This window comes from Spermophilus citellus (genome assembly GCF_964194105.1).
Source record: "Spermophilus citellus genome assembly, chromosome: 11".
NCBI classification, from domain to species: domain Eukaryota; kingdom Metazoa; phylum Chordata; class Mammalia; order Rodentia; family Sciuridae; genus Spermophilus; species Spermophilus citellus.
In genome coordinates this window covers 53,970,065-53,987,873 of record NC_138192.1, presented here as the reverse complement: position 1 = coordinate 53,987,873, position 17,809 = coordinate 53,970,065, and the positions used below count along the sequence as shown (strand labels likewise).

Here is a 17,809-nt window from a genome sequence, read left to right as displayed (position 1 = left end):
TAAAAATTAAAATACAGGGGCTGGGGTTGTGGCTCAGTGGTAGAGCGTTCGCCTTGCATGTGTGAAGCCCTGGGTTCAATCCTCAGCAGCACATAAAGATAAATAAATAAAGGTATTGTGTCCATTTACAACTAAAAAATATTTTTAAAAATTAAAATACAGAGTAAGAAAAGGAGAGGAAGAGAGAGGCCCTAAAGACTAATGATGATGCACCATAATCTAAGGCATATGAATAATTTAACTTTCAGCAACTGAGTTTCCTCTTTAAACAACAAAAGCATTGTTATATGATAACACTATGTACAACAGAATTTACAAAACACATTTAGCTTTAAAAAACTGAACACAGATTGTTTACTCATGCACTCAAAGCATTCTAATAATCACAAATTAATAAATAAGTGAAAAGAGGCAATAAATACTATTAGTTAATTTATACACAGAATGAAATAAATGTAGCCCTCAAAATATTTGTAACCTCCATACTTCCCTAAAAAATCAATTCTCTACTTACAAATCATATACACCAAACCCACTTCATATGGCTAATTTAACATTCTGAAACATTCTTCTAAAATCTACTGTAATTATACCTAACAGTTGTGCTTTCATAGAGATATTATACATTCTCAATATCGTTAAAAGGAGCCCCCACAATCTAAATAATTCATGACTTCAGTCATATATGAAAGGTACCAAAATCTAAGAAAGAAACTTTTAAAAATAAATATATATTTTTAATTAGGTATACAGGACAGCAGAATGCATATTGATTCATTGTACACAACTGCCCCCAAATCCCCTCACCTCCCCTTTGCCTCCATTTTCCCCATGCCCTGCCCCCCATTGTGGATCAGCATCCACTTATCAGAGAGGGGATTCTCAGCCTTTGGTTTTTGGGATTGGCTTAGTTCCCTTAGCATGATATTCTCCAACTCCATTCATTTACCTGCAAATGCCATAATTTCATTCTCTTTTAATGCTGAGTAAAATTATTCCATCATGTATATATATCACAGTTTCTTTATCCATTCATCTATTGAAGGGCATCTAGGTTGTTTCCACAGTTTAGCTATTGTGAAAGGAGCTGCTATACAGCTCTTAGGCTGTGTTACTATGGTATGCTGATTTTAGGTCCTTTGGGTATAGAACAAGGAGTGGGATAGATGGGTCATTCCAAGTATTAAAAGCAATCTCCATATTGCTTTCCAAAGTGGTTGTACCAATTTGCAGTCCCACCAGCAATGTATGAGTGGGCCTTTTCCACCACATCCTTGCCAACTCTAATTGTTGTTTGTATTCTTGATAACTGCTATTCTGACTGGTGTGAGATGAAATCTTAGAGTACTTTTGATTTGCATTTCTCTAATTGCTAGAGATGTTGAACATTTTTACAGATATGTGTTGATCAATTATATGTCTTCTTCTGAAAAGTGTCTGTTCAGCTCCTTTTACCCCATTTATTGAGTTTTTTTGGTGTTAAATTTTTTAAATTAATTTATTCGAATTTGTTACATATGAAAGTAAAACGCATTTCAATTCGTATTACATATACAGCGCACAATTTTTCATGTGTCTGATTGTACACAAAGTAGAGTTACACCATTCATTTCTTCATACATGTACTTAAGGTAATGATGTCCATCTCATTCCACCATCTTTACTACCCCCATATCTCCTACCTTCCCTTCCCTCTCCTTTGCCCCATCTAAATTTCTTCCATTCTTCCCATGCTCCCTCTGCTCCCCATTATGGATCAGCATCCTAATATCAAAGAAAACATTCAGCATTTAGTTTTTGGGGATTGGTTTACTTCACTTAGCATAATATTCTCCAGCTCCATCCATTTACCTGCAAATGCCAGGATTTTATTCTCTTTTAATACTGAGTAATATTCCATTGTGTGTATATACCACATTATTTTTATCCATTCATCTACTGAAAGGTTGGTTCCACAATTTAGCTATTGTGAATTGTGCTACTATAAACAATGATGTGACTGTGTCCCTGTAGTATATGCTGTTTTTAAGTCCTCTGGGTATAAATTGAGGAGTGGGATAGCTGGGTCAAATGGTGGTTCTATTCCAAGTTTTCCAAGGAATCTCCATACTGCTTTCCATATAAACTGCACCAATTTGCAGTCCTACAACCAATGTATGAGTGTGCCTTTTTCCCCACATCCTTGCCAACACTTGTTGTTTGTATTCTTGATAACTGCCATTCTTACTGGTGTGAGATGAAATCTTAAGGGTAGTTTTGATTTGCATTTCTCTAATTGCTAGAGAGGTTGAACATTTTTTCATATATTTGCTGACTGATTGTATATCATGTTCTGCAAAATATCTGTTCAGTTCCTTGGCCCATTTATTGATTGGATTTTTTTGGTGTTAACATTTTTGAGTTCTTTATATATCCTAGAGATTAGTGCTCTTTCTGATGTGCATGTGATAAAAATATGCTCCCATTCTGTAGGCTCTCTAGTCACCTCACTGATTGTTTCTTTTTCTGAGCAGATTTTTAATTTGAATCCATCCCATTTATTTTTAATTTTATTTCTTGAACTAAGGGAGTCTTAATAAGGAAGTCGGGGGCCTAACCTGACATGATGGAGGTTTGGGCCTACTTTTTCTTCTATTAGGCATAGAGTCTCAGGTTTAATTCCTAGGTTCTTGATCCACTTTGAATTGAGTTTTGTGCATGTGAAAGATAACGGTTTAATTTCATTTTGTTGCATATGGATTTCCAGTTTTCCCAGCACCATTTGTTGAAAAGGCTCTCTTCTTCAATATGTTTTTGATGCCTTTATCTAATATGCGATAACTTTAACTATGTGGGTTTGTCTCTGTGTCTTCTATTCTGTACCACTGGCCTACAGGTCTATTTTGGTGCCAATACCATGCTGTTTTTGTTACTATTGCTATGCAGTATGTTTGAGGTCTGATATAGTGATGCCTCCTGCTTCCTTCTTCTGGCTAGGAACTGTTTTGGCTATTCTGGGTCTCTCAATTTTCTATATGAAAAGATTGCTTTTTCTATTTCTATAAGTATGAAAAAGATATTTTTTTGTTTTCTTTTGGAGACAAACTAGGTTCTATGTCTACCCTGATAGAAATGAACAGGGCTAAAATTTGAATCCTAGCTTATCTGGCTCTCCTACATCAATTTTTTAGCTTTCAGATTTATCCAATGAGTTAGGCTGCATACAAAGTCATTATTTAAGAATTTACATGCAAAATTCCTCATTAAATATAGCTGATAGCTACTCCATCTCCCAAAAGAAGCAAACTTATTACTAAAGAACTGAAAAACTTATAAAACCACAATGACAAAGCAAATGAGATGGGGCAGCACAAGAAAGTACAGCAAACATCAGAGAAACTAAAATCAAGAGTGTGCTGATTCAGAGGCTACAAGCAGATTTAAATCTTTGCAGAAAAGCATAAAATTAAGAACTGAGTCCACTTATTCAGAGGTTGAGGCAGGAGACTCACAAGTTTGAGGCCAGACTGAGCAACTTATTCAGACCCCTTCTCAAAATAAATTTAAAAGATGCTGGGGATGTAGCTCAGTAGTAGAGTGCTTGCCTAGCATCTGTGAGGCCCTAGGTTAAATTTCCCAGTACAGTCATCCCCAATAAACCTGGACACACCTAATTCACATAAATCCAGAAGCAATGGGGATTTTGAAAGACTAGTTAGAAAGAGCTAGAATGAACAAAGGCCTTCCTTTAACTTGTCCTCAAAAGAAAGTCATTCTACACAGACAGAAGAGGGCACCACTAACTTAAGGATATTGTGAACCAGCCCAAATCTACAAAAATGAAAAGAAAATTTAACTAAATCTAATTATTTAAAGAAGACAACAATTAGCTCCATCTCTATTGATAAATTCTCAGTCTGAGGGAGGGGGTGAAGAGAAAAAAAGAAAACTTTAAGAAAAATGCTCCAAATTTAAATACAATCACATACCACATAAAGATATTTTGGTCTCAACAATGGACTGCATTTATGACATATAAGATTTTATCACCTAATAACATTATAGTTTTCATCTCGGTTTGTGAGAGTACACTCTACAATGTTCACATACAAAGTCTCTAAACAATGCACTTCTCAGAACATCTTCCTAGGATTAAACAGTGCATGTGAAGAAGCATGTGGGGATATGAAAAAATCACCTTGAATCAGAAATTTAAAAATAAGATCAGAGAAGGAAGCAAAGAACAAATGTGAAGAGATGACTTTGAACTCAACAAAGAAAAGATTATCTCACATTAAGGCTAAAATTATTAGAAGCCAAATGAAATGTATCCTTAAAAACAAAACAAACAAACATAAAATCCACATGTATTCTGCATAAGACTAGTCAAATATCAAGTGACTGAAAATAAGGTAAAGACAGAAGTAAAACAGGGTAAGAAAGATGGTAGGGAGAATGTTAATCAAGCAAGGAAGGAATGACATTCACATAATTGGCATCCTTGAAGAACAAAGAAATACAAGAAAACTAGGATTTAGAATTACATTCAAAGAAAAGAAAACACAAAGGACACAAAGAAGCAATATGGACAAATAATATGTCCCAGACCTTGTTTTCCCACACACATGCTGACTTCGTGACATATAGTTCAAAAAACCTTAACCCCAAAACCAGCTTAGAATTTGTAGTCCCCTAGGCAAGCTCAAAGTCAAGAATGGCTATATTGAAATGGTTTCTTCAAGAAAGCCACTTCAGTCATGATAGTCCTTCCCTCAATTTATCACAGATGAGTGTGAATTAGGAGAAAAAGGCCAGCTAATAGCTTCTCTCTTGAGAAAGGTAAACAGAACACATGTCCCAACATTCTCACTTATTGCCTGAAGGACTGATACTTTAGATGTCTAGGAGCCACAGAAAACAAGAGAGCTCAGTAGCTTCTTGCAACATCAGAGAACCTGTGCCACTAAAGAAGCCAGAACACTTAGTGCAATCAGGAGGAAGAACTCAGTTCAAAACTCAGTTCAGCAGCTTATTATGACAGAGAATCAGCAGTAGTGCAGTGAGACACCAGAGTGCAAAAGATTATAAGCAACTTGAAAAGACAACAGCAAACCTCTCTAATTGAGAAATTATACATACAAGCCAAAGAAGATGCATCTCCAGATAAGATCTGAGAGGCTCTCAGAATCCCTAGCTGGGCTGATTTGTCAAGGTTTTGGCCTCATACAATATCAGTTTTTAAAGACTAGGAGAGGTAGCTGTTTTTTCAATGTATAAATCACAGCAAAAAAGAAAATTTAAAAAAAAAAGCCTAAATAGTAACTTATGAATTACAAGAATTCAAAGTAATTGTTTTGAACAATTTATTACAAGAGAACACCAACACAAGTAAATGAAATCAGAAAAGTGACTCATGTACAAAATGACAGTATCAACAAAGAGATAAAAATTGTTTTTTAAAAAAGAATCCAATTGAACTTCTGCAGCCAAAGGAAAAAAAAAATAATTGAATTGGAAACTTCACTAGAAGTGTTCAACAAAAGACTTGATCAAACCTAACCAAAAAAAAAAAAAAAAGAATCAGTGGTCACATGGAATTATTAAGTAAGAGGAAGAAAAACAAAAAAGAATAAAGAAAAGTGAGCCTAAGAGAATTGAGGAAACCTATTAAGTAGACCAATACACAAGTAATGGGAGTTTATGGAGGAGGAGGAAGAGGGAAAGGAGCCCAGAGCTTATTTGAAGACATAATGGTCAAAAAACTTCCCAAATCTGATAAAGGAAATGAACATCCAAATTAAAGAAGTTCAAAGTACCACAATTAGGACAGCCCAAAGACATCCATACTGAGATACATTGTAATCGAACTATCAAAGGTCAGAGAGAAGGGTTGGAGTTAGAGCTCAGTGGCAGACCACTTGCCTCACATGTGTGAGGCCCTGGGTTTGATTCTCAGCACCACATATAAATAAATGAATAAAATAAGATCCAACAACAACTAAAAAAATTTTTTTTTGAAGAGAAAATCCTGAGAGGGGGAAAAAAATTACTTATGGGATCTCCAATAAGATTAACAGGGAAAGTCTGGCTCCTATAATCCTAGTGACTTGGGAGGATGAGACAGGAGGATGGAAAGCTCAAAGCCAGCCTCACCAACTTAGTGAGGCCCTAAACAACTTGGCAAAACCCTATCTCAAAATGAAAAACAAAAACAACAAAAAAAAAAAGGCTGAAAATGTGGCTCCGTGGTAAAGCACTTCTGTGTTAAATCTTCAGTACCTCCACCAAAAAAAAAAAAAAAAAAAAAAAAAAAACTGAATATTTCAGCAAAAATATCATACACCAAAAGACAGGTAATATATGTAAAGCACTGACAGAAAAAAATGCCAAACTAGAATAAAATATCCAGCAAAATATCCTTCTAAAATGAATAAATAAAGATCTTCTTTGATAAAGAGTTCATCACTATTACAGCTATTTACCAAACTGCTAAAGGAGTACTTTAAGTTGAAAAAAAACAAAAAGCATACAAAAATGTGAAACTCTGATACATAGAATCCTATAATATTGTAATGGTGGCATGTACATCACTTTTAATTTTGTTATGTAATTTAAAAGACAAAAGCATAAAATGTAACTATAATTATAAAACTATGTTAATGCATACAGATTTTTTTTTAAAAGAAGCAATTTGTGCATCCGAAACACAAAATAATAGTGGGGGGAAGTGTTACATAGTTTTTCTATATGACTCAAAGCAAATTATCCGTTTTCAGACTATTATAACTCCAAGAGATGTAATCCCCATAGTATTCAAAAACAAAAATATCTCAAAGATACAGAAAAGAAAATTCAAAAAGAATGAAAATGTCACTACAAAAAAAAAAAAACAAAAACACAAAAAGGAGGCAGAGGAACAAAACAACAAAACATATAGAAAAATGACAATACTAAATCCTTCCCTATCGGTAGTTACTTCCAATGTACATGTAATAAACTTCCTAATCAAAAGACAGAGAGGATGAATGGATTAAAAAAATTCCAATTATAAGCTGTCTATAAGAAATTCATTTTAGACATAAGGACACACAAAATAGGCAGTAAAAAGGATGTAAAGAGTAATTCCATGCAAATGATAACCCAAAGAAAACAGGGAAGGTGAAACTTTTATCAGACAAAATAGACTTTCGTCAAAAGAGTGAAGAAAGACATTATAAATTAATTCACCATCAGAATGACAATTATAAATATGTTAGCACAATAGTACACAATTTTATGAAGCAAATATGGAGAAAACTGAAGAGGAAGCATACTTAAACAACAGAAGTAAAAGATCTCAACACCCCAGGTTACATAATGACCAACCAGATAGAACACCACTAAGGACTACTTGAAGAACACTCCAGACTAATTGGACCTGAGACACATACAGAACTCTTCAGCCAACAACAGAATAATATTTTCTTCCCAACTATATATGGAACATTCTCCAGATCACATATTACATCACAAGAAAAGTCAAAAAACAAATTTAAGATGACCAAAGTCATAGTACATATCTTCAATGAATAATGGAATAAAACTAGAAATCAATAAGAAAACTGGAAAATTCAAATATGTGAAACTGGAAAATTCACAAATATGTGAAAAGTAAACAACATACTCTTGAACAACCAATGGGTTAAAGAAGAAATAGCAAGAAAAACTAAAATATCCTGATACAAATGAACATGAAAACAAAACACATAAAAATTTATGAATGTAAGAAATATAGTATGAAGAGGAAACTTTATAGTGCTACATAGCTACATAAAAAGGGAATCTCAAATCATCAACCTAATTATAACATGTCAAGGAGCTAGAAAAACTTTGAAGCTAACCCAAAGATAGAACACCAAAAGTTGTGTTATGTTTGAAGATCAATGAAACTGACATAACTCTAGCAAGATTGATTTTTTTAAAAAAGAGACATTATTACTGATGGTGTTAAACCACGACGCAAAGAAAAGACCACCGATTCCAATTTTAAATCAAATTAAAGTAAGCTTGTAATTCCAACTAGCCAGGACTGTCTCTCCCAAAAGCCGTGGATTAGAGGACAGTGCTCCAGTTCTCTAGGAGTGCAGATTTATAGCATAAAAAGTTGCAAAAGGGGGCATCTTGAGAACTTACAGATAACAGAATTTTGACAAGCACAATACAAAGGCAGGTAGGTAGTAGGTTAATGGTCTAAATGGTTCAGCATTTAGGGAGTAAATTTGAATCCCAACATCAGAATTTATGAGGCACCATTAGGGTTTCAGAGAAATGTTGTTATCTGGCCAGGGAAAACCAGGCATGGGTGAGTTCAAGACACGGGCAGGCATTCCAAGCAAGTTTAGAAATCGCAGTAATTTATATTTTAATTTTTCATGACTTTGTGACAAAATGGCTCCCAATTTTAAGATGGAATTAGGCTGGGTTCATCAATGTCATGATATAAAAAGGATAAAAGACTACCAACAAATTAAGATACATTAGAAGAAATGAGCAAGTTTCAAGAAACAATCTGCCAAAACTGAATCATGAAGAAATAAAAAATACAAACAAAATTTTAAGTAGTCAGAAAGTCACACCAATAATCAAAAATTCCCAATAAAGTAAGTTCAGAACCAGATGACTTCAATAGAAACTTGTACCCAACAACATTGAAAAAAATAAATACTCATCCTTCTGAATTCTTGCAAAAAATTGAAAGAATACTTCCAACCTTATTATTTGAGGCCAATCTTACACCAAAACCAGAAAGAGATACTACAAGAAAACTATAGACCAATGTCCCTGGTAAATAGTGATACAAAGTCTCAAGAAAATACCCAAAACTAAATTCAACAACACACTAAAAAGATGCAAGGTTGGTTCAACATATGAAAATCAATCACTGTAATATGCCAGAATGAAAAACAAAAATCATAATTATTTCAATTGATGGGAGATAAAGCAACTGACAAAGTTTATATTCCAGCATTGTTCATTAATAGCCCAGAAGTGGAAGCACCCCAAAAGTCCACAGACCCTAGATTTTTTTTTTTTTTTTTTTTTTTTTTTTTTTAGTTTTTAGTTTTTTATACTTGTAGACAGACAGCATGTCTGTATTTTCTTTATGTGGTGCTGAGGATAGAACCCAGTGCCTCACACAAGCTAGTCAAAAGCTCTCCCACTGAGCTACAGGCCCAGCCTCCAGAATTGATTTTTTAAATGTGGTATTTACATACAATGGAATATTATTCAGCCCTAAAATGCAGGATTTCTGTCATATACTATAACGTGAGTGAATCTTCAGGGCATTATGTAACTGAAATAAGTCATCCACAAAACATATGTATTGCATGATTCCATTTATGAGGCAATCAAAGGGAACATAAAGGCACATAAAGTAGAATGGTGGTTGCTAGGAGCTGGGGGTGGTATATAACATGTGATTAATATTCAATGGGTACAAAGTTTCAGGTTGTTGTTCTTTGGGGGTTGGTTTTTTGTTTTGTTTTGTGGTTTTTGTTTTTGTTTTTGGTACCAGGGATTAAACTCAGAGGCACTCAATCACTGAGCCACATCCTCAGTCCTATTTTGTATTTTATTTAGAGACAGGGTCTCACTGAGTTGCTTTTAGCACCTCGCCATTGCTGAGGTTGGCTTTGAACTTGGTGATCCTCCTGTCTCAGCTTCCCAAACTGCTGGGATTACAGGTGTGTGCCACCACGCCCCACTGAGTTTCAGTTTTAAAAGATGAAAAAGTCCTAGGCATGTTTGTCTAACAATGTAATACAGTTAATATTTCTGAACTATATACTTTAAAAAGTGAGGTTTTCAAGATGGCAGAATAAGGAGGTTGTACAATGTTCCTGGATGGTTCGTGAAGTGAAACCAAGAAAACTGACAGGCAAGGTGAGTGAACCAAAAAAAAAAAAAAAAAAAAAAAAAGCAGGGGGACTTTACTGGAATTTAAAACTGGTCATTCAAAGCAGATCAGTCCTCAGGAGTTTGGATATAATAAAATAAAGAAGAAATCCCCAAAGGCACAGCCACTGCCACAGCCGGGCTGGAAGCTCCAGCCAGACAGATCCCTACATGAGCATAGTGGAGGGATAAGGAAATTAAAGGAACCCATGTTTTGGGGATGTCCAAGGTGTGTCTGGGTATGGAGCATTTAGAGATCAAGCACAATGGCGGTAAACCTTAAAGATAAGCTGCACAATATCCATGTGTGGGAAAAGAAGCCACCATCTCTATAGGTAGAGGACTAAGCAGCTGCTGGGGGGAAGGGGTGGGGGGGATGCCCGGTAACTGAGGGGGCCGATTCCAGACGCAAGTCTGGCCTGAAATAAAGGCCCAGCAAACACATGCTGCATGATGTAGAATGTGCTAAAGTGACCAACAGAAAATCAAATATGGAGAGAGGTTTACACAGGGACAACTGGTCAAAGAAACCCACCCAGATCTAACCCTTCCTCCTTCCCTCCCCCTCCAATCCAACTGCTTGCAGGACTGGCTGGGAGAGATGCATCTATAGAGCCAGGAACTTGGAAAGCTAGAGCAGGATAAATTGTTTGGAGAATGAACATGAGACCAGGAAATGTGGAGTCTGCAGGAATTGGGTCCCTGGCCACAAGAGTAGAAACTAGGGGAGATCTCTGGAGTGAAGTCTTCCAGCAAGTACTGGGTGCTGGAGGTACACTGACTTAAAATCTCCAGGCAAATAAATTAGCATTCAGTAAAGAGCCTCCAGCCCTCTTAAACCTAAACCCTGCCTCCAGGAACTCTGCCTACTGGATTACCTCTCTCACTCCAGCAATCCAGAGGGTGGAACATCACACTCCAGAAGACCCCACCTAAAACTGCTGAGAAGAGAAGCTGAGAATATTTTGAACTTCAATGTAAAGAATTAAATTTAACTTTTCATGAAGATTTTTTTAAATTCTTCTTAACTGTTTAATTGTGGCCTTAATGGTACATGGACATTTATATAGTCTCCTATTTTTTTTCTTCTCATCTCTAGTATTTTTCCCTTTTTTTTGGGGGGGGGAGGGTTGCTGGAGATTGAACCCAGAGCCTTGTGCATGCGAGGCAAGCACTCTACTAACTGAGCTATATCCCCAGCCAATCTCTAGCATTTTTTGAAGCCAGTTATTTTACATGGATTAGTTTTTTTGTGAATTAGGATGTTTGTTTAGTTTTATTTTGTATTCATTTAATCTTTTTAAAAATTATTGCTTTATATATTTCTCTCCTGTTTCCCTTGATTTTCTTCTGGAAACAGCCAATTTGTATTATTCTTTCACTCCACCTTTAATCTTCTTCTCCTGTCTTCTCTCCTCCTCCCTCATAATCATCACATCCTATCACTTCTGTTTTATCCATGTCCACCACTTGAAAACATAAACCCTTTTGCAAACTTGCTGTTTTTATCATAGGCAATAACTCATCATGTCATTTCTGTTTATTGTGATAATTAACATTGCAGAAATCATACTAGGAACTATTTAGTTTAGTGGTATAAAGTTTCCATTGGTTGTTATTATTTGTCTCTCCCTAAACAGCGAGATACTGGAAACCTTCAGGGACACTGTAAGTCTACTGCCTCAGATCCATACTGTTAGTTGGGTAGACACACAAACATGAAAAGGCAAGGGAACAAACTGCCCCAAGCAAACCAAGGTACTCCAATAACAGAATACATCGACATCACAGTGGAAAAAATGTCAGAGAAGGAGTTTAGAATATACGTAGTTAAACTGATCTGTGAAGTAAAGAATGATGTAAGAGAGGAATATAGGTAACAAAGGATCACTTCAATAAAGAGATAGAAATTCTGAAAGAAAACCAAACAAATTCTTGAAGTGAAGTTAACAATAAACCAAATTAAAAATTCAATAGAAAGCATCATCCACAGACTAGACCACTCAGAAGACAGAACCTCAGGCAATGAAGGCACAACATATAATCTTGAAATAAAATGGACCACGGAGAGAAGATGTTAAGAAACCATGAACACAACTTCCAAGAATTATGAGATAACATGAAAAGACCAAATTTAAGATTTATCAGGATAGATGAAGGCACAGAGATACAAACGAAAGGAATGCAAAATCTTTTCAATGAAATAATATCAGAAAATTTCCCAAATCTAAAGAATGAAATGGACAATCAAATACAAGAGGCTTATTACTACAGGACTCCAAATGTGCAAAATTACAACAGACCCACATCAAGGCACATTATAATGAAAATGCCTAGCATACAGAATAAGACTAGAATTTTAAAGGCTGCAAGAGAAGAATACCATATTACATATAGAAGAAAACCAATATGAATCTCAGCTGATTTTTCAACCCAGATTCTCAAAGTGAGGAGGTCGTGGAATAACATATGGATGCCAACCAAGAATCCTACACATAAGCAAAATTAAACTTCAGATTTGAAGACGAAATAAAAACCTTCCATGATTAACAAAAAATAAAAGAATTTGCAACTAGAAAGCCTGCACTTCAGAATATTCTCAACAAAATATTCCATGAAGGTGAACTGGGGAAAAAAAAAATGTGAAAACCAGTGAAGGAAGAAACTACACTAAAGGAACCGTCAATCAAAGGAGAACTAATTCAAATTAAAAACTAGGATGAGCCAAAATGATGGAGAACACAAATCGTATCTCAATAATAACCTTGAACATTAACGGCCAAAACTCATCAATCAAAAGACAGACTGACAGACTGGATTAAAACACAAGAGCCAACAATATGCTGTCTCCAAGAGACTTACTTAATAGGCAAAGACATCTACAGACTGAAGGTGAAAGGATGGGAAAAAACATCACTCACGTGGACCGTGTAAACAAGCGGTTTCTATCCTCATATCAGATAAAGTGGAGTTAATCAGGACAAAAAAAAAAGGATGTTTCATACTGCTTAAGGGAATTATACATCAACAAGACATAACAATCATAAACATTTATGCTCCAAACAATGGAGCATCTACGATACATCAAACAAAACCTTCTCAACTTCAAGAATCAAATAGACCACAACACAATAATACTAGTGACTTTAACACACCTCTCTCTAACTACTGGACATATCTCCCAAACAAATACTAAACAAACTACAGAACTAAATAATACAATCAATAATTTAGATTTAACAGACATATATAGAATATTTCACCCATCAATGATTGACTGCACTTTCTTCTCAGCAGAACACAGATCATTCTCTAAAACAGACCATATTATGTAAGCTTTCACATATGTTGTCATACAATTGTAATATTACCTTAATATATTTTAGCACCTGTCAGGTTATTTTGTTAGCTCCCTTTCTATTGATATTAATTTTTGTGTTCTTGCTTTTTTCTTGATTAGACTTGTTTAATTTTTATCAAATTTTAGCTGTATTATTCTCTATTTCATATATTTCTGCTCTCTTATTTTTTCCTTCCTACTACTTAATTTGAAAATAATTTGAGCTTTTCTGCCCACTCCCCCTGCACTCCCCAGCGCTGCTCTGCACAGCAAGCTCCCGGTTCCTGCTAATCTAGTGCTGCTGTTGTCTCCCTCCAATCGCCATCATGATTATCTACCCAGACGTCATCAGCCACGATGAGAAGTTCTCTGACATTTACAAGATCCAGGAGACAGTGGACGGCCTCTGCCTGGAGGTGGAGCGCAAGATGGTCAGTAGGACAGAAGGTAACACTGATGACTCACTCCTTGATAGAAATGCTTCGGCTGAAGGACCAGAGGGCGAAGGTACCAAAAGCACAGTAATCACTGGTGTTGGTATTGTCATGAACCATCACTTGCAGGAAACCAGCTTCACAAAAGCAGCATACAAGAAATACATGAAAGATTACATGAAATCAATCAAAGGCAAACTTGAAGAACAGAGACCAGAGAGAGTAAAACCTTTTATGGCAGGGACTGCAGAACAAATCAAGCACACCCTTGCTAATTTCAAAAATTACCAGTTCTTTATTGGTGAAAACATAAATCCAGATAGCATGGTCGCTCTCCTGCACAACCATGAGAATGCTGTGACCCCATATATGATTTTTTTAAAGGATGGTTTAGAAATAGAGAAATGTTAATAAATTTGGCAGTTACTTTGGATCTATCATCATCATAACTGGCTGCTGTTTGTCATCCACACAACACCAGGTCTTATGACAAATGGAACTGATCTCATCTTGAGCACATTTAGGCATTGGTTTTTAAGAAAACAAAGTTCATTTAAACTAAAAAATAATAATTTTTTGATTATTATTCTAGCTTCTTTCTGATACAAGTCTTTGTTATAAATGTTCATCTCAGTACTATTTCATCACAGAGATTCTGATATTTTAAGCTTTTATTATCACTTAATTCAAAGCACTTTTTATATACTTGTGCTTTCTTCCTTGACCTCAGATATTTATAAGTGCAGCATTTAGTTTTGAAAAGGTTGACGTGGGGGTGAGGCATTCTATATATTTTAAAGTGATTGATTTCTAATGTAATCAGGCGGGAAACAGTCTGCATGATTCAAATTTTTAAAAAAGTAATGGAAATGTTTTTTATATTGATTGTATTGATTACATAAATATCAAAACTGAAAATAAAAATAAACTTAAGAAACTAACACTTTCACATTCTCTCACACAACACACGCACACACATAAACCAATCACACAAACCAATCAAAATTTATTGAAAGACACTAAAGAATACCTAAGTAAGAAATGGTAAATGTTTTAGGGGATAATTATGCTTAACCTGACTTAAATATTGCTTAATGTAAATGTGCAATGAACTATTATATGAAACCCACTGATATGTATAAATTAAATTTTAAAAAGATAAATAAATGAAAACCCATTTCCTGTTCATGGAATAAAACACTTAATATTTTTGTAATAACAATGCTCCTCAAAGGGCTCCACAGATTCAATCTGACCCCTATAAAAAGAATCCCAGAGGCCTTTTTGTGCAGTGACAGAAAAGCCAATTTTAATATTAACATGGATCTGTCCAAACTGTTAGAATGTCTCTTATCAAAAAAGAAAAAAAGTAAACATTATTGAGAATGTGGAGAAAAGGGAGTCCTTACAGACTGTTGGTAGAAATATAAATTAAAAGTCATAATAGAAAACTCTGTGGAGTTATCTCAAAATGGTAAAAAAATTAAACAACCAGATTTAACCAGAATTCCCAATACTGAGGGGTAAATCTAAAGGAAATAAAATCAGCATGTTGAGGAGATGTCTGCATTTCCATGTTTATTGCAGCACTATTTATTCAGCAAGATATAGAACCAAACTGAGTGTCTATCAATGGATGAATAATAAAGAAAATGTGACATATATACACGATATAGGATACTAATTAGTTTATTCATAGAAAAACAAAATTCTGTCATTTGTGACATGAATGAACTAGGAGGACATTGTGTTAAATGAAATAAGGCAGGCAACTACACACAAATACTGCATGATCTCATTCATGTAGAATCTTAAAAAGCTGGCCTCACGAGAGAGTAGAAATGTTTTTATCAGTCTGGGATGGGTGAGAGAAGAAGGGATGGGAAGATGTTGGTCAAATATATACATTGAGGATAAAATTCTACAATAGGCAAGTAGGAAGTAGATAAGTGATTTGGGGGCATGAGACCTGGGGAGGATGGAGAAGAGGAGAAATTGGGAACAATGGCTACTGGTTTTGAAGTTTCTTTTTTGGGTGAAGAAAATGATCTAAAATTGTGGTGATGACGGCATAGCATTGGAATACTAAACACCATTGGACTGCACACTTTAAATGGGTTAATTATATATTTGAATTATCTCTCAATAAACTGCTTAAACGAATTAATTCTAAATACTAATTAATATCTTGGCCAAAATTTTAATAGTGAAAAGAATAGAAGCTGATGACCAAGTAAACTCAAGGTAACACATATAAAATTAAAGAAGCTTGCTTTTCTCTTATAGCACTCATAGGGAACAGTTGTACCCATCCTTGCTCCACCCTTAATTTTAGTTAATGCATTAAAAAAAAAAAAAGAGGAAAGCATAATCATCCTAATAAAGTACCATAATAGTCATTAGATGTCAAAACAGAACAAACCTACATTATCTGTGATTTAGGCCACTGTCCTGAAAAAACAAATAAATAAAAAGTAAACATATTTTAATATGTCTTCTGATTCTACTATAATGTATAGTCCATACTTCTAGAATGGTGTGATTGTTAAAATTCATTTGAAACGGGCCATTTATTCATGGTGAAAATATCTGCTAGATATCTTGGATTTTTTTAATCCTTTACAATTTATATTAAACATCAACAGAAATTCATTTTAGATGGTGGTCTAATATTCATTAATTAAATTCACCAAAGAAGCTAAGAAAAACAATAGGTAAAGAAACAATAAGAATATGAAAGAATTGGGAAAAGTGAAAATAAGAAAACATACCAGTAATCCAAAAAGCCTTTTAACTAGCAATTCATTCTTTCTGTATCTGTAAAATATTAATTAATCTACTATTTTCTTTCTTTAATACTGATATGAATTCTAATGTTAATCTAATATTCTGATTCAGAATCCTACCTAACAATTGCTCAGATAGTGTAAAGGTGTAAAGTTTTGGTGCCAGGGCCACCTCTGAAGTCTTGGTCTCCTATGTCCTATTTCGTGACTTTGAATACATCACTTTTTTTTGTAACACGTTTGAATATGTTACTTTTATATTAATATTTCTTAGTAATGTTTTTTTCCTAATAACCCATAGTAAATGAAGATTAAGGAAAGATATGTACAAAGTCTGATATATTAAGTGCTTAATAAATAATATCCATTATTGTTCAAGATAACTGTAAGAAAATATATTAAAATTACAAAGAATGCCCACAAAATTTTATGATAGTAAATTGTTATGTATTTATTTAAACAAACATTCCCCCTTTCTCTCCCCCCCCCAACACACACACAAACACAAACACTAAAGTCCACTAGACATCTGACAAAATTACCAAGAACTGATTATGTGGATATAACTATGTCAAAAATAATGTAACTTATAAGGCCTAATGAACTACACTTCAAAACAATTAGAAAGCAAAAAAGCATCAATGAAGCAGCGATTCCAGAAACTTTAATGAGAGCAAAGTGAACCGAAGATTTTATATGCAGGTAAATTGTCCTTCCATTATCAAGAGGACTGAAAGAATTTAGAGCACTAAAATGAAAACAATGGAACTAAAAGGCAAAGGAGCAAGAGTAAAAAAATGAAGATAGAACAAATTCTATCTTCATGGAAGGTGTTTAGAAGCAGCCGCTATTGTACAGAAGATTAAAGTATATTGTTAAAAACTATCAAACAAAGCCAAGTGTGGTGGTGCACACCTGTAATTCTAACAACTCCAGAGGCTGAGGCAAGAATACCCCAAGTTTTTGGCCACCCTGGGCAAAAAAAAGAGGAAGGAAGAAAAAAGGCTGGGGCTATAGCTCAGTGGTAGAGAAGTTTAGGATTCAATCTGTATAGTACCAAACAAAAAGGCTAACAAAAGACAAAACTAATAATGATAAGCACAAATATAACTACTTCAATAAAAATTCAAATCTTCCCAAATAATGACTGTTTTAAACAGTAATGTATAAAACAATCAGTGACATAATACACAATATAAAATACGAAAGAGCTGAGCGCAAATATGCTGTCATATTGATAAATGAGAATGGACTTAACTCACTGCTTTAAAAAAAATGATGCTCAATGCTTGGAATTCAAGACTCAATAAATATGCAGCATATAAGAAATATAC

The 17,809-nt window shown here is 34.6% G+C and overlaps 2 protein-coding genes across 2 annotated transcripts in view; one reads left to right on the top strand and one right to left on the bottom strand.

Annotated features, from left to right (window-relative positions):
• The window catches only part of EPC2 (enhancer of polycomb homolog 2), a 130,512-nt gene that overhangs the window by 92,289 nt on the left and 20,414 nt on the right, over positions 1-17,809 (bottom strand). The window lies entirely within an intron of this gene.
• On the top strand, positions 13,582-14,104 carry LOC308631157 (translationally-controlled tumor protein-like; the record flags this gene model as incomplete). The annotated part of the gene is made up of 1 exon (XM_081262145.1): positions 13,582-14,104. The coding sequence occupies one exon, from the start codon at positions 13,582-13,584 to the stop codon at positions 14,098-14,100; it is 519 nt and encodes a 172-aa protein (XP_081118271.1). The 3' UTR covers positions 14,101-14,104.